This window comes from Protopterus annectens, chromosome 5.part0 (assembly GCF_019279795.1).
Source record: "Protopterus annectens isolate FY-2018-M chromosome 5.part0, PAN1.0, whole genome shotgun sequence".
Lineage (NCBI taxonomy): Eukaryota > Metazoa > Chordata > Ceratodontiformes > Protopteridae > Protopterus > Protopterus annectens.
This window is the reverse complement of record NC_056735.1, coordinates 1,289,879,928-1,289,901,688: the sequence shown is the minus strand read 5'-3', so window position 1 is coordinate 1,289,901,688 and position 21,761 is coordinate 1,289,879,928. Positions and strand designations below refer to the sequence as shown.

Sequence of the window (21,761 nt, the reverse complement as noted above, 5' to 3'; positions counted from 1 at the left end):
CTTACATGCAGGAAAAAAATACTGAACAAATATAATTAAATATAAACTAGTTTAATATGATAGCAGACTACTGAAAAAAGGGTTTAATAAAAAAAAATTACTTCATCAAAGACATTTTCCATTGAGGCAGCCTGGCACAATCTAGCATGCAACCAAATTCTTTTGCAGAGTGAAAGAATCAGAGTATCAAACCAGGACAGCACATTATGAGAGTTTGTTTCAATGCTTTGCAGCCTGCAAAAGTGTTGTGCACCCAGCAGTCCTAATTTCTGCAGCATCAGTCAAATCTGTTCCTACAGCCAGAGTTATGTGCTATGTAATCTCTTTTTTTGGCTAAAAGCAAATCACATGGATATTATTTTCTTCCGCTAGGTGAGTTGGATACTCTGAATGACAGCAGCAAGAAAGTGTCCTGAAAATGTCCTTGTAATTTATAGCAGTTGTGTAGACGATGAGATGAAAACGTAATGTCTGCTTCATTTGTCCTTTCAGTGTTATCTTCCCCATGACATATTACTTGTACAGCTTCTTTCCATTCAAAGATACACCAGCCTTACCCATTTCACTTGAGTTACTTCTCGCCAGACACCATGGGAACTGAAGAAATGGTTGGGGACTGCAACTTCTTCATCTTTCTTTCCATATATGCTTTCTCAAGTTTTAGGTCTTTTTAATTATCTAGACAAAATGTTGGCTGTGTGTTGAATATATCTGTTCTGTTTTTTAGATATTCCAGCTGGATGTCAAAGAACAGGGAGCAGTAACTTTGTGGACACTAGCAGGTGCCACAATAAAGCAGCAAAAGCTGATGGCAGAGCAGATTGGTTACTACTTCATTTTTGACATGCTGCTGTCATCATCCGACAAAATGCAGTATGTCGGTAAGTAATGCATAGTGAAAGGATTGTCACAGTAAAAACAAGACTGGTGAAACGGTTCTAATTGTCATGTTATTTTAATTACATAAAGTCCAGAGTTATAAACTAGCTTGCAAGTTATTCAAATTAAATTAATTATATAAGTGTGTACAATTTTACAACAAAGTACCCCATCATCTAAAAATGGGCTATTATTCAGCATTATCTATTATACATAACCTACACCCCCACTAGATAGCATTACATCTTTTATGATATGAATATGTTTAGTACAATCTGTGGCAATTTTAAATTCATTTTAGATGGGTTATGTTCTTTTGGTCATGGCAAGGCAAAAAGCTGTTCTTAGTCAACCTTTAGCTGTCATCCATTGTAGTTTATAAAGAGATATGTTGTTAGAAAGTCAACATAGCAAAGATTAATGGACTAATAACTGATGTGGATTGCACCTAGGTTGCCTAGTAATATCTGACCAGGTTAACCATGTTATTGAACTATATTTGCTATCCTTTATTTGTATAACATATGGAAGAATTCTGTATTGTATTGAACTCATTTGGTAGAATACCATGTGTCCAGCCTTCATTAGTTTCTTACACTTATTAACTATATAAACTGGACAGCATACTAAACTTCAGCCAACTATGCAGGTGCCAACATTGATGATGTAATTCTGTAGAAAAGGTGAAATGAAAGCAAGCTCCATTACAAGCCTGCATTTTCCAGATTTTCTTTTTTCATTTTCTTATATATGGAAGAACTACATATAGGTTCATAGATTTATAGGTAGGTACTAGGCTATCTGCCAGAAGGCATTGATAAGCCTAGCTGGAATGTGTTGGCCTTTGCCACCCCTTTAGATTAGTTCCCTGTGCCTCTGTCCAGCAGAGCCATTGAAGTGATCCCTGGGGTAAACTTTCTGTTTCCCATCCACTCGTCAAGGTTTCTCTTGAAGGGGGTTAGCAAGTAGCTCTGCCTAATATAGATTGGAATCTTGTTCCAGAGCATGGGAAGTCTCTGGGACAGGAATCTATCCCTCCAGCATGTCCTATTTATTGTTGTGGTGAGGTTTAGATCCCTGGAGCATGTGGCTCGAGGGGTATGGTTTTCTTTAGGTGGAGCATGTCCATCAATTCTGGGTTGGACATGGCCTTGTATGTCAGGCAGAGATCACCTCTGAGTAGGTGGTATGCAACCGAGTACAGCTGGAGTTTCTTCATTCGAGCTGCATAGAGCATCTGCTTGAGGCCAGTGATCCTCTTGGTGAGGTACTTCTGTGGTCTTTCCAGTGGTTGCAGGTATCTTGTAAGGTACATCCTAAATGGGGCATTGTACTCTATGATGGGTCTGATGAGTGATGCATAGCGGCCCAATGACTTCTTCTGATCTGGATGCAAACCCTTTTGTGATTAGGTGGGCCACATAGAAGGATTTTCTAACCACTTTGGCAATGTGATTATCAAAGGAGAGATTACTATCTACTTGGGTCCCCAGATCCTTTATTACATCTTCTGTATTTAGGGGGCTACCACCTATGTGGTAGTTTGTGGGTACTTTGTTTTTTCCAAAGGGGAAGACTATGCACTTTTTGGCATTTAGCTTGAGGCCATGGTTTTGACACCAGGTATCTGTCTCATTAAGACCCTTTTGGAGGATGTCTGTGTCAGCCAGAGAGTCAAGTATAGCCCCTAGTTTGCAGTCGTCTGTGAACTTGGTCAACCATAGTCCTCCTGTGCTTGCCTGTACCTCTGAGAAGTATATGCCAAACAGGAGGGGTCCTAGGACTGAGCCCTGGGGAACACCACTTGTAACCGATTTAGAGTCAGACCTAGCTCCTGCAACTCTTAACATGTGGGTTCTGTCCGTGAGCCAGTTGGCAACCCATCTCATAACGTAGGGGTTTATGTTGATGCTGATGAGCTTGTCTATAATACCTGAGTGGGGAATGGTGTTGAAGGCCTTTACAAGGTCTAGGTAGGCTGTGTGGACCACCTTTCCCTCATCTATAGCCTTGGTAACCATCTCAAAGAAGTCCACCAGGTTTACGAGGCATGATCTGCCCTTAACAAAGCCGAACTGGGTAGGGTCCAGTGTTTGGAGGTTTCCAATGTCTCTGTTAATGAGATCCATGATGATGCACTCCATAGCTTTGCAGACCAAGCTAGTCAGGCTTATAGGGCGATAGTTCCCGGGGTCTGTTGTGGCTCCACCTTTGTGGAGTGGAATAACCGTTGCTGTGAGCCGCTCTGTGGGCACATAGCCTGTGGAGAGGCTGAGTTTAAACAGTGTGTTTACTAGCACAAAAACCTTGCAAATGTGGGTTTTATAGCAGGGAAATGAAAGAGATAGAAATTAGCCTAAAATGTCCAATAAACTACTAATTTCTGGTCTGAAACCACTCCTCAAGGGACAGATAGGCTGCTCAATGCTCCCTCTCTCACAGTGAACAGAGAAACTTCCTTCTATCCAAGTAATGTATGGGCAAACACAGAAACTTGTAACACAGCCCTGAATTCAGCACTATATTTAAAGAAAAACAATTAATGATAATCTGGGTTACCCATGTTAATTAATTATTTATTTGTTTTTAGCCAGGTTAGACTTGTGATCTATTTGCAGGGGAGACTTAAGGTGGTACTTAACATAGGTGGTGGAAATTTAGCCAGGTCACCAAGTAAATGTCCCCGCTCTTTTTCAAGATAAGAATTTGACGTGTCTTTTGAAATTGCATTGACTGCTGCCAAGCATGAGACTGAATTTAGCAAAAATGTACTTTTATTAACATTGAACAAATGCTTTAGTACAGAACTTTGTAACAGTTCATAGGAAAATAGTGTATCTACAATTTCAAACATACATTACATGAAATATATGTTAAAAATGAAGTTGAAAAGTATTCTGTGAGCATTATTGACTTTAAAATAATGGATCAAGTAGCTTCAGTAGATGTAAACATTGGAAGTTCATCAGCTTTAATGGATTTAAAATGAACAATTACCACATTTCCACTATTGTAAGGAAGTTCTTCATTGCACAGCTTGCATATAAGGGTACAACATGCTGGTCTAGGGATATAATAATTCCATTGTACTTCGTTCTCATCAGGCTGATTATTGAATATAATGTCCCATTAAGTATGTGCCTGTCCAAACTTTTGCCACAACTGATGTGACCACAACTCTTTATCTCTAAAAAAGTCAAGGGTCTAATTCACAAAAACTATAAAGACCATCCCTAAGCTTTGTTCCTCTTCTCAGTATAATACAGACTACTAAGGTGACCTCTGCCAAGCATTTAAAGTCTCAGCAGACATTATCCTGTCAGACCTATTATACATTCCCAAGTCCAACAGTAGCATGAACAACCACTCAAGGGATCACAGTAACTTTTGTAACATAAATACAACATGTTGGAGGGAGAGGTATGTATCGCAGACAATACAATTTCTATGAAACTGTTCTCCACTTCACATAAAGCAAAGTACTTCTCTTATTCTATTTAAATGTAATTTAGATGAATGGCTTGGATCACAGTTTAGCACCCATGTCCCTCAAGGAGAGGGGAAAAAGTTAATTTCCCAGCATATCCTTGCTCTGCCCACCTTTGGATTATTTGTATGCTTAATGTAAGGGCTCAAACCTACCAGTGGAAAGTGTAGCTAAACTTCCTAAGATCCTCGCAGATCAATAGCTTAATAAGTACTTATGAACCTTTGAACCCATGAACAATTAGCAAGTTGAACATTTGCCAAATGAAATTAGAGTAAATGCTTGCAGAGGTGTTCTTTTCTACGGAGACCAACCAAAAGCATGTTATAACTGTAGTGAACTGGGACATGTTTCTGTACAGTGTCTCAAGAAAAGATACAAATCGTGTGGTGAATATGGTCATTCAAGGGACCAATGTTCATGAAAATGTGATGTGTGTGGTTCTTTAGGACATTTTTGGTTAAATCTTAGTCAGTAAAATAATGAAATTGTAGAAATTGGAAGGGAAGGAAGGAATACTACTGAGGATAATGTAACTAAAATATTGAACAGGAAGAAGAACCAGATGTTTATTTTATTTATTTTATTTATTATTTTTTTTATACTTGTTGACAGGGATTGTCTGACTGGGCTGAAGAGCTCTTTTTCAGTGGAGGCCCGGGGAGAAAAGCTCCAACATAAACAATTTTCATTATAAATTAGCATTAAACAGCAAAGTTACAGGATTATTACAAGGTATTAAGTAGCAATACAATTTTATACAGTGTCAATAATCAGGAGTATAGCATAACTATTTCAAGATATATAAAAAGAAATATGCCATTATGATGAGTATAGTTTTTGGGGTAAGTGGTTACAAAAACCCAGTTTTATCATGATGTAGTTGCATGAAGGCAAGACAATTACAACAGAATGTTTCTCTGAGGCAATTTGCTTAATAGATTTTAGAAGACAGTAGAAAGAGTAGTCAAGGAAGATTAGAGAGAGCTAGTGAGAAGAGTGAGTTAAGGGCAGAAAGGAGATAAAGGTATGAGAAGTAGGGAATGTTTAAGGAAGGAGAGTGCAGTGGCTGGACCAGTGACTTTTAAAGGGCTCTTTGGTGGCTGTCTTATATTGTTTAGGATGTGTAAGGGTCCTGATTTCTAGTGGGAGCCTATTCCAGGCAATAGTGGGGCAATAGCTATACATGTTGTGTCCAAATTTAGACTTGGGTTTGTAGATTTGTAGTAGGTCTTGGTTAGAGCTTCGGAGAGGTCTGGAGGGAGGAAAATGGGAGATGACAGGGGATAGTGCTGGGCAGTAAGAAGGCTGGTATAGGATAGAATTGATGATCTGGCGCTGAGAGAGAAGATGCTGGTGGGGTAATTCAAGCCCGTTTAGGTGTTTTAGAGAGAGACAGTGATGGGATTTGTAAGTTTGTTGGGCAGCAAATCTGGCTACCTTGTTGTAGGTAGATTCAAGTTTGGTCAGGAGTGCTGAGTTAAGATTTGTGAGAATTTGAGAATTGTACATTAGACTGGGTAGAAGGTAGGTGAGAGAGAGTAATCTTGGCTTCAGAGGTAAGGAATTTCTTGTTACGGTAAAGGAGCCTTAGTTTTGAATGAGTCTTTCTGATACAGTTATTAACATGTAAGTCAAATTTAAGCTGATTGTCGATGGTTATGCCTAAGCGCTTAGTACTGGATTCTAGCTGAATGGGGTGTTATTAAGGGACTGTATGTTGAAGGAGGGTTTAATATTGTTGAACTTTCTAGGTAAGATGAGTAACAGCTTTGTTTTTTAGGATTAAGGATGAGCTGGTTGTTGGAGAGCCATGTTTCAACTAAGTTAAAAGATGCCTGAGTAGGTGAGAAGAGCTTAGAGGGAGAGTTGGTTGTGGTGATGACTGTAGAGTCATCTGCATATTGCACTAAAGATGACTGAGGACAGGAGGTATAGAGCTGATTAGTAAAGATATTAAAAAGTAAAGGCCCTGGAATAGACCCTTGAGGTACACCCATTTTGACAGGGAGAAAAAGGGAGAGTGCAGAGTGCCATCTCACTGATTGAGATCTATCAGTGAGGTAGCTGGAGAACCATGCAACAGTATCAGAGGAAATGTTGAGGTTATGCAGTTTGTGCCACAGAAGAGAGTATGAGACAGTGTCGAAAGCTTTTGAGAAGTCCAAGAAGAGGCAAGAAATAAGTTTATGGTCATCCATGGCTATAGAGACAGTGTTGAGGAAGGATAATAGAGCTGCAGTGGTGCTATGTTTGGGTCTGAAGCCGTGTTGAGTGGGTGTAAGCAGATTTTCCTGTAATTATATACTGCATAACTTGTTTATGAATACATTTTTCTAGTACTTTAGAGAGCGGGGAGAGGATAGCGATAGGTCTAAAGTTCGAGATATCAGAGGAGTTACCTCCTTTGTATATAGGTAGAGTGTGGCATTGTTTCCAGATGGAAGGGACATTAGATTCAGAGATAGAGCGATTAATTAGGATAGATACAGGGAGAGTAGGAGAGTCAGCTGCTAGTACAAGTAAAGTGGAGGGAATATTGTCAGCTGATGCTGAGCATGGTTTTAATTCAGAGTAGAGTTTTGATGTAGCTAGTAGGTACAGGTTTGAGGAAGAAGGTATTTGATAATTATTTGGTAATTATTTATTTTCTTGAATGGAAACTGATAATGAAGGACTGAGTATTGAAAATGATACAGAAGGGAAAGATGTCAAACAGTCAAATAACAGATTCACAGTTTAAAATATTTACAGTAAGTATGAATATCTGCAGTTATTTGAAGGGAAAGGATAAGAAACTTTTGGAAGGGAACGATAGTGAAGTAACATAGGAAGAATGAAAAAAAAAAACAAATAGGCAAAGTAATACAGAAAGGAAAAGCAAAAATAAAGAGCAAGTTCATTGAATATTCCCTCTCATTATATTAATGGTTTCAAAAATGAAGTTAAATGCCTTTTGCTTTTTAAATGGCTAGAATGAATGCAAGTTCATGTGCTATGCTTGTAGTATGTCAGATTTATAAAGGGATGGGAAAGAGAACAAACTCTGGTCGGATGGGATGGTAAGGATGTCTGGTCTTTTAGCCAGTCAGAAAGTTCTGGGGTTTTGGTGATGTCACATTAGACCTCATATTCAAATCCATTATGTGTTAGTTATAGCAGCAGGGAGAGCAGTAGTATTTGATTTATGGGTAGAAATACATTTGAAACCATGTAATAGTAAGGGAGGAAGAAATATATGAACATTATAAAAATATACTATCTAAATGATATAAGATCAAATATACTGGACTGGAGACTTTTGTGCACACATAGAAAAAAATAATAAAGAGGATACATCAAGACGAAAAGAGATTAAATAAGACCTTAAAACAGACTGGTATTATGCTTACATACAGGGATGTATATAAAAGATAGTGGAAATTAAAACAAAGTACATTATTGTATTTCAGCTCACAGGACAATTATTCTGTTAGAAAAATTATTTACAGTGGTATCAGGTTATATTATTTTCCTTCTCTGTTCCTTAATAGAAGCTGACACAAGCATCCTCCAAAAGGGCCTCACAGAGACGGATGCTTGGTGCCAGAGCCATGGCCTCAAGCTAAATGCTAAAAAGTGCATAGTCATCCCCTTTGGGAAAAACAAGGTGCCCACAAATTACCACATAGGTGGTAATCCATTAAGTACGGAAGAAGTAATTAGAGATTTGGGGACCAACGTAGATAGTAATCTCTCTTTTGATAATCACGTGGGCAAAGTGGTTAGAAAGACCTTCTATATAGCCCACCTTATCACAAAAGGGTTCGCATCTAGATCAAGAGAGGTCATTGTGCCCCTCTACTCATCACTCATCAGGCCCATAATTTAATACAATGCCCCTTTTGGGATGTACCTTACCCGACACCTGCAGCAACTGGAGAGACCCCAAAAGTACCTCACCAAGAGGATCATGGGCTACAAACAGATGTCCTATACAGCTCAACTAAAGAAACTCCAGCTCTACTCAGTTGCTTACCGCCTACTCAGAGGCGATCTATGCCTGACGTACAAAGCCATGTCAAACCCAGAATTAATGGACATGCTCCACCTCAAAAAATCCAAGTCCCTTAGAGCTACACGCTCCAGGGACCTGAACCTCAGCACAAAAATAAATAGGACATGCTGGAGGGACAGATTCATTTCCCAGAGGCTCCCCTCACTCTGGAATAGAATCCCAATTCATGTTAGACATAGCCCCTCGCTGACCCTCTTCAAGCGAAATTTGGACACGTGGATGGTAAATCGCAAATTCACCCCTGGGATCTCTCCTGTGTCCCTGCTAGACAGAGGCACAGTAAACTAATCTTAAAAGGGTACCTTTTGTGACCTACTTTACAGAGGCACAGTAGGCTAATCTAATAGGGAGGCGAAAGCCAAATACACTCTGGCTAGGATTATAAATGCCCTAGGGCAGATAGCCTAGTATCTACCTATAAACCTATGAACCTATTCAAAGAATAGCATTTTCTCTGTCATGTTATATATAACTCTTTATCAAAAGTCTTGGTGCTTTACCAATCACAGTTGAACCCCTGTGAACAATTATTTGTATGTGTGTACTTATAATTGATCTGTTTTTTTTTTCATGTCTGTATTACCTGTGTCATAACTACTTTACTATATGTTAATTGTGGAGCATTTCTCCCCAGACATCCACTGAAAATGGACCTGGTCCAGTTGGATTTTCCCGGTTAGCAAATGTAAAAGAAATACATAAAATAAATAAATAAATATACTGAGGGAAGAAAGAGTGAAGTTGAAGACAAGCATGAGTTAAATAAATTTTTAGAAGGACTGTGGAAAGACCTTAGGGATCTAAGAGAAATTTATATTAAATGGACAGAACGGTATATTATTTTAAAAAGAAAAAATACATACGTAGGTAGTAACATTATCTGAGAAAGGTTATGAGAGAAGTTGAAAAAGGACTACTGACGTGGTGGCAAAGTTACATGGAGATATACAACAAAACACAAATTCAGTAATATGTAAAGAATTATAAAAGAATGAAAGAGTGGTTAAGAAGACAAACATATGCATTAAACAAGTGGGAAGACAAAGTTTCATTTGTTTTTGGAAGGAAGTTCAAGAAGAAGAGTGATGTGATACAACATTTGATAAATGAGGATAACAGAGTAGTTTATGAGCAAAAACAAATTAAAGTGGCTGAAAGGTATGGAGGGTGTATTTAATGTACCAGGCAAAGGAAAACATTACATGAAGGTTTGCCTAAAATAACAAAGATAGAGGCAAATAGTATTGGCAGGCAAATAAGATGATAGGAAGCAAAGGAGGTATTGAAAATATTGTATCTAGAAAGGGCCCCAGTGACAGATGGCATCACATATCAATTCTGTACAGTCTTAGAAGACTGATATTTAATAGTCCTCTATGAAGGTGTTTTACAATTTGTTTGAAAAAAAAATGGAAGGAAGTAAAGGGCATACTAGAGAGTATGGCAAAATCTATGTAAAAAATGATTGAAAGGATATTCAGAGCTGGAGGACTTTGGTCATAATAAATGCATATAATAAAATATAGAAGGTTTCTGCAGATCAGATTGGATAAGATGTTAAATAACTTAGTGTGGCCTGAAGTGATTGGTATAGGAAAAGGGAAAGGGATTGGAAATTTATCGGTTCAATTATGAGAAGTAACACGTAATTCTAAATGGAAAGGGTGACATATTATCTTTGGGGATGAAATTAAGGCCTTTGAAAATATAGATCATATAGCAGCATGACAGAACTACTGAACGTTAATGGATTTGGGAAGAAATCTATCACATCTGCACAGTCTATAAAATTTTTGTATGCATCATGACTGACTAATGGAGAGTCAGGGGCAAGTATAAAAATTAGAAACAGTGAAAGAGAAGGGTGCCCACTAAGTCCACTTCTTATGGGGATAATAATGAGTGCAGTCATAGGAAGAATGATGGAAAGGAATTTTTATTTAATATTATTTATTTGCATTCATTGACCAGGAAAGTCTGACTGGGCAGAGCCCATTTTCAGCCAAGGCCTGGGGAGAAAAGCTCCACCATAATACATTTACATTAACAAGCGAATTTCAGACAGTTCCCGAAAAACAGCAGTTACATTTCTCAGAAAATAAAAAACATAATCAAAAGACAGATATATACAGTAAAGTATTTACATCAACAATTATAAGTCAATACAGTTCTTCTGTCTCTAAATTCTTGCAGGAAGTAAATGGATTTAGACTGTAGAAGAGAAAACATTGTTATAAAGAAGTTAAGTTTTCTTATATTTCAGTAAAGAAAGGTATGCAAGGAGTTGAAGATATGTAATGAAGTAAGTTATAAAATTATGTAGAAATGGAGATTTTAGTATTGTATAGGTTTGTAAAGAATTCAGGAGATACAAAGAAACATGTTATCAAATTATGTGGGATGGGAGGGGAGATATTAGTACTGTATAACTGGATAGTGGTAATAACATTTGATTCAGAAAGCATGATATAGGATTCGTTTTATTTAAGCTACCTTGTCCAAACTGGTGTATCTAGAAGGTTTATAACTTGGGTGTACAGGGGATGCATGAGAGGGGTAGAGCGGTGGATGGGGCAGTTTGAAAAAGAGAAAGATGGAGAAGTGTTGTTTAAGGAGGGATGAAGAGGGGTGTATTGATTCAAGTGCTGGACTGAAAGTTGTTAGGGATGTAATGATTCAAGTAGAGGAGGGCAAAAAAATTAGTGATGAGCAATAAGAAGTTTGTATTTTACTAGAGGTCTCAACCTTGTGATGAATATGAGCATGACCAGGATAAGGTAAGGTATTGTTTGAGCTGGATTTTATAGCTTGGACATTTCTTAATTATTTTTACTTATGTAGGCATGGTTTTCCAGAGCTTGGAGATGTAACAGGAGTATAGTGAGTCCCCGATTAATTATTTGCTTTAGTAGTCCTTAGTAGAAATTTATCACCAGAACAGAGGCCCCTTTTGGATTGAAGGCAATAATATATTTTTTAATGCAGGGCATTTTTCAGAATAATGTATCAGTTTGTATGCCATAACTAGTTGAGAGTATTTTAGGTAGTTGTTAAGCTCATGCCAGTTCAGCTGGTTTAAGGCTGGGGCAGTGGTGAGTCTGGTATGCAGTGTTGATAACAAATTTAGCTGCTTTATTGTAACAGGAGGCTAGTTTGCATTTTTAATGTAGCGTTTAGGTTTGTAAGGATAGGTGAGTCATATAAGAAGGATGGAAGTAAATAGGATGAGGCTAGGGTTTTTCTTGCTGGGCCTGTAAAGTACTGTTTTGCCCTGTAAAGGGAGCCAAGTTTTCAGTGGGTCTTTTTAATTGTTTGAAGAATATGTTGATCAAATTTAAGATTGTCATCTGTTACAATACCCAGCAATTTAATATGTGGTACTACCTCAATTTTAGTATTATTTGCAGATGTGACCAAGAAAGATTGCATTTGATTGAGATAATGTTTTGGGGTAAAGAACATCAGTTTTGTTTTATTGAGATTAAGGAGCAGGTTTGAATTTATCATCCAGGTTTCAAATGAAGAGAAACAAATTTGAATGATTTCATGGAGTCAGGATGTTGTGGGGATGTATGTATTAAAAATCACATCATCTGCATATTGTAATATATTTGCCTGATCTATGGCAGTGCAAAGCTTGTTTATAGACATATTAAAGAGAAGGTACCCTAGTATAGAGCCCTGAGGAATACCTATGGTATCTGGAAGAGAGGTCCTATTGCTGACTGCTTGTTGCCTTCCAGATGGATAACTAAGGAGCCATTTAAGGGGGGGATTGACAGAGACATATAGAGGAAAGTTCAGTGAGTAAATGGTGGTGTGATACAGTATAAAAAGCTTTGGATAAGTCTAAGAACACACTTAATACTATGTTGCCATTGTTCATATGCTGGTTTATAGTGTTGGTGAAGTGAAGGAAGCCACTGTTGTGTTGTGGTGAGGTTTGAAGCCATGCTGTGATTTAGAGAGCAGATTATTTGATTTTAGGTAATGTAGAAGCTGATGATAAATACATTCTCAAGTAGTTTTGATAGGGGGAAATGATTGCATTTAGCCGGTAGTTATTAAACTATGTAGATATACCACCTTTGTGTAAAGGTATAATAAAGAATTTATTCCAGATGGAAGCAGATCCAAATCAAGGTCAAATGGGGCCCTAGGCAAAGTAATAGATCTGGCCCCCATAGCACCCCCTGCTGTGGCAACCCCCCGTAGCCCCCTTCCCAGCTATTCCAGTATTCCACTACTTGGCTATTTCTCTCCAGTTATCATAAACAATGTCCAAACCTGTCAGTGTGCATACTGCTTTCTTATTTACTTCTACAATGAGTGAAATAAAATAGCACAAACAATAATAGTCATTTGCTAAACAGATAATACAGTCTCACAATGAAAACAGACTTAGCATGAGCAGTAAACTTCTCTGCCCCTGAAACTCACATTAACTGAAATGACATTAAAACCCACATTCAAAGAAAATGCATCTGGCCAGTGGAGGATTAACCTTTGGGAGTTTTCAAACCATAGGCTCCATGCACACATTTTTAGGGCCATGCATACATGTATATGTTCTTTGATTCACCTTCCTGATTGTATGAAATTATATTTCTTGTATAATACAGCACCACTTGTTAGAATGCATTTTAAATTTGTAATTTTGAACATTCTTCCAGTAAGCAATGAAACAAAATGTATGAACCAATAATGACAAAACTACCCATTTCAGAAAATTTCAACCATAAAAGGCCTCTCAGACATGTCATTACAATCCACTAATATCAGTCAATAAGCACAATCTCTGCAGAAGTAAACGTCATCCAAATAATTCCATATTAAAGAGATCTGTAACTAATGAAGAGGTTGATGCTGGCAAAAAACGTTACATTTCAGTGTTTCATCTACAAATTCAGTGCATGTTGCCCTTGAATTAATTGCCTATGTAACATTAAAAAAAGCTAATAATATTGCAGTAGGGAATGACTGACAAACCTGACAAGTTCATAGTTACTAGGCATCTCATACAAAGGAGGACACACTCAGGAGTGCAGAACCCCTATTTCCCCTTAAACTGCACCAGATAATCAGCAGTCAAAAGGACACTGCAATAGCAGCACTCCATCTACATGGTGTGGGAGCAGAATCCACAGCCTTCTGCACCAAAGGAAATTATGCCACTAACATTGCTTTCAAATTCTACAGCACAAACAGTGACTGCCATTTGCTAAAAAAAAAAACAGTTAGTTGCACATTGAAAAACAGACTTAGCGTAAGCAGCAGTAAACTTCTCTTCCCTTAAAACTCGCAATTCCATGAAATGCACTGAAACTCATAATCCCTTGAAAATGAACTGAAACTCAAACTCACAATTCTGTCAGCAGTCTGGTAGTTCATGTAGAAGATTCAGGCTCTTGTCAACACTGAAGCTTACAATTCCTTCAGCAGTTTGGGAGCTGGTGGTGAAAATAATTCAGACTCTTGTTTCCTGTAAGCAAATTGCAGGGTCAAGCCTGATCAAGTTAATTGACTAACCTGCCTACCCCCACTATGACATTTCATACCATACCTCCATACCCCTTAAGCTCTTAGCACAAGAAATCTGAAGAAAGCCTAAAATAATGGGGAACAAAGGCCCAAAAATAGGGACAGATTTCAAATAGTGCTCTTATAGACTTAGAAAGTTGCTAGAATAATAGGATTTGTCTTAGCATGCATTTTCTGAAGGATATGAAGTCTGAAACTCAAATGTATGACATTATTTAGTTATTTTGATCCTCAGTGATTTGCCAGAAAACCACAATTTTTATTAGGAATAGGACAAAAATATGAGGCAGAAATTTGGATAGTTGAAAGGCATGCATACCTCTCAACCTCTTAGTGCAAGAAATCTGAACAACGCCTAAAATAATGGAGATACAATAGCTGAAAATAAGGATAGATTTTAAATATTGCTCTTTTAAACTTAGAAAGTTGCTAGAATAACAGGATTTGTGTTAGCATGCATTTTCTGAAGGATATGAAGTCTGAAACAAATAGATATAATCATCTAGTGACTTCAATCTTCCGTGAATTGCCAGGAAACCGCACATTTTATGAGGAATTGGCCAAACATATGAGGCAAAAATCTGTTCAGCTGAGAGGTATGCATACCTCTCAACCTCTTGGTATAAAAAATCAGGACAAAGCCTAAAATAATGGGGATACAATGGCCCAAAAATGAGGATAGATTTTAAATATTGCACTTTTAACTTAGAAAGTTGCTAGAGTAACAGGATTTGTGTTAGCATGCATTTTCTGAAGAAAAAGAAGTCAGAAACCCATATACAAGTCATTATTTAGTGACTTCAGTCCCCCTTGAATTGCTAGAAAACCACAAATTTTATGAAAAACAGACCAAAACTATGAGGCTAAATCTGGATATTTGAGAGGTATGTTGAAACACACACACACACACACACACACACACACACACACACACACACACACACACACACACACACACACACACACACACACCACTACCTTCTCTCTGCTCTCACAAGCAACACACACACTTTCTCTCTCACACAGCAGCATGCACACTTTCTCTCCCATACATAACAAAACCACTAGTTTAAATTATATACATACACATAGACTTTATCTGTCATATGAACAGAACAGCTAGTTTAAATGACAAACACACATACCCACTTTCTCTCTCATACAGAAATGGAATGTCTACCTTAAATTACATACATTCACATACATATACATATGTACACACACACTTCTCTCTAATTTAAATTATACTTTTATACATACATACATACATACATACATACACACAAACACAAACACTTACCTTCTCTCTTAGAGGAATGGCTAGTTTAAATTACAAACACACATACACACACTTTCTCTCTCATGCAGAAATGGAATGGCTACTTTAAAGTACATACGCATACATACATATGTACATATACACTTCTCTCTAGTTTTAATTACACTTTCTCACACACACATACATACATACATACATGCATGCATACACACACACACACTTACCTTCTCTCTTAGAAGAACGGCTAGTTTAAATTTCACCCGTAAGTGTGAAATGCGTTATGTGTTTACAAGTTTTTTTTTTTTTAAGATATTATTAAAACAAATGCTTAAGCCTCCTAGCCTGAGTGGGCACCCCGGCCAAGAGATCCTAGGCGACTGCCTATGTCACCTACTGATGGATCTGGCTTGGGATGGAAGGCGCATATTTTCGTATATAGATCTGTTTATCAATATAGAGACTGGGAAAGCAATTGCATCTGTAGCCATTTTTAAGTATTCCTAGAGGAGTTGGTCAGCAGCTAAGGTGGTTGATTTTAGCTTATGCAAGAGTTTTTAATGGTGGAGGTAGATACTGGGCTGAAGTCAAATAGCTGAGGATATTTAGCAGAGGCTGCAGATTCTGAGAGGGTAGTGGAAGTATTTGTTTGTGAGGGCCGTTTTTGTCTGTACAAAATAGTTGTTAAACTGTGTGGAAATTGAGTGAATAGTATTGTTGGATGTAGAGGTGGGGTGGTAGTTTGGCCAGGGTGTAAACGTTTGTTTATGGATGTCCAGAGGAGTTTTGGATTGTTTCAATGTTTATTTTAGAGGATGTTACAACAAGTTTGCTTGTAGTGCTTTATTTGGTATTGTGTCCTCTTCATTAGATGCATGAAACGTTCAAATGTATTTTCTGTTCTATTTTTGAGACACTCTTTCCAGGCTTTGTCACACTGTAGCATTAATTTCTTAGTTTCCTTTGTTAGCCATGGTGCAGGATTGGATTTGTCCCTTTTGATATGTACCGGGGCAAGGCTATTGAGAATTTATAGGAATATCTCATTGAAATGAATGACAGCAGAGTCTAAGGGCAAATATTTTAGTATTTTCCAGTTATAGTCTGTTAAGGATTTGATAAAAGTATGTTTGTCACAGTTTTCTGAGTTATAAACTTGGTTGTGAATTATGTTTATCTTGGATATTGCAACTTCTGAGAGTGTAAACAGGTTGATAGTCACTTAGGCTGTCTGGAAGTCTACCAGCTGCCCTAATTTTGTTGGATCTGTTAATAAGAATCCAGTCTAAGGCTGATTGCCTACCAGTACTTTTGTGGACTCTAGTAACTGATGTAGTTAATGGTGTAAAGCCATATAGGTTTATGGAATCGGATGGAGTGTTGCTATTGATACGTTAGCCATCCATATTTAGGTCTCCTAGTATTATTGCTTTATTTTGTATATGATGGGATATTCAGTATAGGATATTTTCCACAGTGGTAATGTTTTTACCTGGTGTAAAGTAAATGGCTGCTAAAATAAGGCATTTTCCTATTATTGATTCTAGTTGTGATATACATAGTTCTGTGTTATTAAACTGTGGCATCTCCTCTGCATATGTGGTTAAGTTTAGGAAATTATTAGTAGATGGTGACAATTCCATCTGCAAGTTTATTTGTCTTGTCAAGCCTAATTATATTGAAACAAGATGAGATCACTTAATTGTCATTTATATCTTTTTAAGCCAGGTTTCTGTAGCTATGATTGTGTCTGGGGAATATATAGCAATACAAGCATGTATGCTCTGGATTTTATTGCATATGCTTGTAAGACTGATATTTAGGAGGAGGAGGCTAGAATTGGGGGATGAAAGACGAAAATAGAATGGTACATTTAGTACTGTACTGTTAGTGCTTTCTTTGTTTTTTTTTTGCTGTTTTGTGGGGTCAGGGTTTGGGTTAATGTCTCCACTGGAAATTTTATGAAGGAAAGTACGTAGCCAAATGCATTTATACTTTAGTTTTATTGGATTTCGTATAGTAACATACTTAGATTTAAGATACCCGTAATTAAAAAAAAGAAGGTTTATTGGGACAGTGTGTGTACTGTGGTAATTGATAGACTTGGTAATTGTCAGTGTAGTGAGTGTGGGAATGTAGGAGTATTAATTATATTTAGTAGGGAGATACGGTACTTGGTAAAGAGTGCTAATATGCTGAGGAGGCAAACTAGTAGGGTTTGAGTCAGAGTAATTTTGTATGACATGTATGTTAGATTTTGCACTGTAAAATGTTACTGTCAGAAGAGTAGTTATAGTTACAGGATTATAACTTTTAAAAGGACATCCTGGGTTGCAGCACTTTTAGTAAATGAGTCAGAGATGCTAATTGTAGGGCATTCTGGTGTACAGTGTAATCTTGGTGGGACTAGTTTAGCAGTTGCTTATAGTTACATAGATGATATGATAATACTAGTTAAGAATACAGGGGTGTGGAAATGGTGACTGAGGTGCAAGGAAACAATTTAGGAAAGATTAGATTTGAGATCAAATTAGAAAAATGCAAATGTTATGGTACAAATAAGTGGATTATGAGTGTAACAATGTATTACAGAGTACAAATATATTTGCAGTATTAAATGTGGAGGTAAGTAATAGGTACAAAATAGGTACTAGACATACAGAACCTTATAATGACTTAACTGAAAGATATTTTGAACAGCAGGAAAGTGTACCTTAAGGCATAAAGCCAGAATTGATAAAGTGTGTTTTAAGAAAAATAAATTATTTTAGACAGGTATATACTTTACCAAAAAATCTGGAATTAGAGCTATTTGGCTTTTATTTCAGTACTTTATGAGGAACAAACTGGTCAAAATAAAAAGAGGGATCCTTCAAAAGTATTTGGAGAAAGGTGGGTTGAAAATGATTAATCCTCTAACTCATATGATTTTACTCCAAATGCATTTATGTAATAAAGCTTTATATTGAAGGTAAGAATGTGTTGGGGATCTAATAAGGGTGGAGAATGAAGGATAATGTAAGAATTAGGTAGTAAGAAGACATTAAATTCAGTAGAAAAATGTTGGAATGACAATTATTTAAAAAAGTATATAGTTGGAAAAAAGAATTGAATTTGAATGTACTGGTTATGAAAAGCAGAATAACAGTATAACTCAGGAGTATTATTGTTAATATGAAGTAAATTGTGGAATATGACCTTAGGAGGTTTTGTTTGGTGGTTGGTGCATGGTAGATTGCCAGCTAAGGCTCAAATAAAATATAAAGTGTTAAAAGAAAGGTTATGCTTGTTTGCAGAATGTGTAAGAAGAGCATAAATTTGGATTTTTTATTGTGAAAGTGTAAATGGATTTTGGAAAACAGTAAATGAGAATGTGAATATTTTTTGTTCTAAAGAATTTTTGAATGGGAAATATAATGCCTAGATAACATCAGGATTATTCTCCTCAAAACAAGTATGATTTTTGGTAAAAAGTGTAAGGTATCATATATTATGCTGGCCAACCTAAGAGGTATTATTGTTCTGGATGGGGGCATGTTTCAGCAGGATGCCCTAAAGGAATACATGAATACTATAGAGATCATGAACATATAACAACTACGTGTGATAGAAAGTGTTTAAAATGTAATTCAAATTATCACTTTGGGGATTGCTCAGTACATATAATTGAAACAGAAAATGCTAATGAAATGTTATTGCAGCAGAATCTCATGTAGTGCAAAGCAGCATTTTTTTGAAGAAAAGGAAGCTGTAGAAGGTAATTTAAAACAGAATATGATACATGCAGGACACTACAGAAGGTGGCAATGAGATAAGAGAGTGAAGCAGCTATCATTACTGAAAACAGATTTAAATTTTGGGGGTAGGTTTGAAATAATGGTTAAAGACTTCACCTCATAGACCCCAAATGCAGGGTTTGATTCTGACCTCAGATTATTGGCTAGGCTTAAAATAGCCCATCAGGGCAGTCAGCCTACTATTCACTTATGGATATATATATATATATATATATATATATATATATATATATATATATATATAGCATAATAATGAGAATGAAATCTAGAGGATGAATATAATTCTACTACATAGGAGAGGTTGTGTAAAAGGAGAAAACAACTGAATGTAATAAAAATGTGGATGATCTTTGATGGTAAACTGTTTTAAGAAGGAAGCAACCATATCATTATTTTTGACAGGATAACATAATAGAATCCCAAAAGAATACATTTGTAGGATGTTAGATTTATTTCTCATTTGCAGGGGAACAGATTTAAGATTAGGTAGACTGGTGAGTTATTATGGTTTTCTCAGGATGCAGAATATTTAGGATTTGTTACAGAGGAGATATGAATTTTAGTTTCTTTTGTGAGCGAGATTGGGAGGGTGTTAATTTAAGATTAATGGATAGAGGGAATAATGAGATGGTGAAGGACAAGAAAGCTGCTTATTATATATGCCTAACTGAAGAAAAGGAACATGGGGAATTATTTAAAAATAGAATATAGTTAGTGAGTAATGATCCTATTGTTGTGTAGATTTTAATAAACATCTATAGTGATATTATGTGAATTGTGAAACATATTTTGAAATACATGGACATGTACATAGAATATAAAATAAAGGGTGGATGTAAAAGCATGAAATAGAAGCAGTTCTAGATTTTGGCACGTGTAATACTTGTAATTGTCTACTTCATACATTGTAGTTTTCCTTAACACAGTGATTGCAGTCACTTGGGATATACCAGAATTGGTCTATTGAGATCGATGAATTAATATGGTAAACGCATGTAAATAAATAAATTGGCTAGTAAACAGTTATTTTGAAAAAAACATAGTTTTGGTTTTAGATATGTTATTTATGGATCACAGGACACTTGCATTAGCAACACAGTCAATTCAGTATCTTGGAAGAGTCAGAAAGGAAATTGTGAGGTTGGACATGGATTTTTGATGCATGATACATGCTAGTTGACTGTGTAGAGGTTGTGGAAAGATCATGGTTGTATGAAATCTTTTCATTCCTCTTAACTCTCTTGGTGGGAAGCCTAGGAAGAATAATAAGGGATTATTAGGCTTTTGTCATACAAATTTAGGCAAAAGGATAAGGAAGTGTATGATACATTATTAAGTTTGATAAATAATGTGATGGTGAAGGTCAAGAAAGCACACTGGTCAAGAAACAGGGAAACATATAGGGAAATATCCTTAAGACAAATATACTGCTGAGATAACAGATGCTTTTATTAAAGAGAAAAATAAGGGGTGGCTTTGCTCTTTGGAAAACATTTTGTAAAACAGAATGATTCTATGGAATGTGATTTTGATGAATAAAGGAAGTTGGTGTATGGGTAAGAACAGATAAAGGGGCTTTGAGAATACTGTCTGGAGAAATTACATAATAGACAATGTGGTTTGGGAAAGTGTACTTGCAAAGTAATAAAGATTCAAGAAGAATTTACTTTATTTATTATTTATTTTATTTATTTATTGACATTTGACTACCAGGAAAGTCCAAATGAGTAGAAGCCCTTCATTGGAGGATGGGAAGAAAAGCTCAAAAGTATTACAAAATATTTTAAGTACAATAATTTTGCAGTCTTTAAAAATAATACAAAAAAACACAATTTAAATAAATTTACCAAATCAGACATAATATGAAAACACTGATTAAGAATAGATACAAAGTTATATGACTATGATTTTAAAAATAAATTTTAGCTAGTTTATAGAGAAATTAAAGGTAAGTCAATATAATGCAAGCAGGAGTTGCAATACGAAGTGATAGAAAAGCACAGTTATGGTATATTTAAAGAGAAAGCTAGGGAAGAAATTGATAGAAATAAGGAAGTGAGTGCAGTGAGGAGATGCAAGGTATGAAAGGATATTTGTTCACATTTAGGAATATAGTCTATATTCTGGTACTGAGCAAGAGCTGAGCCAAAATGTTTTTAAAGAATGGGAGGGAGGGAGGGTACTGACCTGATGATAAGGAGTATCAGGCCTTAGCAACATGGTACAAGTACAGACAATGCCCAGCATATCTGATATATTTGTGGACATGCAAGAGTTTTTTTATAACTGGATCATAATGATTGAATAGGAACATTGTTGTGTAGGATGTTATTTGGCACTGGACAAGCAGATGAATTCTGGATAATTTTATAGGTGGTAAGAAACTGTGTATATGTTAGTTGATGGACTAGTTCTAACCAATTTAAGCTTTTTAGTGCCATGCAGTGGTGAGTTCTGAAAGGGATATTGGCTGTAAATTTAGTAGCTTTGTTATAGCATTCTTCAAGTTTTGATTTTTGTGATGCCTGGAGGTTAGTAAGGATGGGAGCACCATAAGGAAGTGTGGGGAGGAGAAAAGTAGTGGCAAGTCCAGCTTTGGTTGTATCAGTGAGAAAGTGTCTGGCTCTATAAAACATCCCTAGTTTTAATGAGTTTTTCTTATGCAATTTTGTATATGCAGACAGAATTTAAGATTATCATTCACTATCATCCCTAATAAGTTGC

The 21,761-nt window shown here is 36.5% G+C and overlaps 1 protein-coding gene across 1 annotated transcript in view; it reads left to right on the top strand.

The window, feature by feature from the left end:
- The window catches only part of LOC122802354 (ankyrin and armadillo repeat-containing protein-like), a 1,115,117-nt gene that overhangs the window by 844,541 nt on the left and 248,815 nt on the right, over positions 1 to 21,761 (top strand). The window contains exon 17 of the mRNA XM_044071991.1: positions 728 to 881. Coding sequence (XP_043927926.1) covers positions 728 to 881 — 154 coding nt within the window. The remainder of the gene's footprint in view (positions 1 to 727; positions 882 to 21,761) is intronic.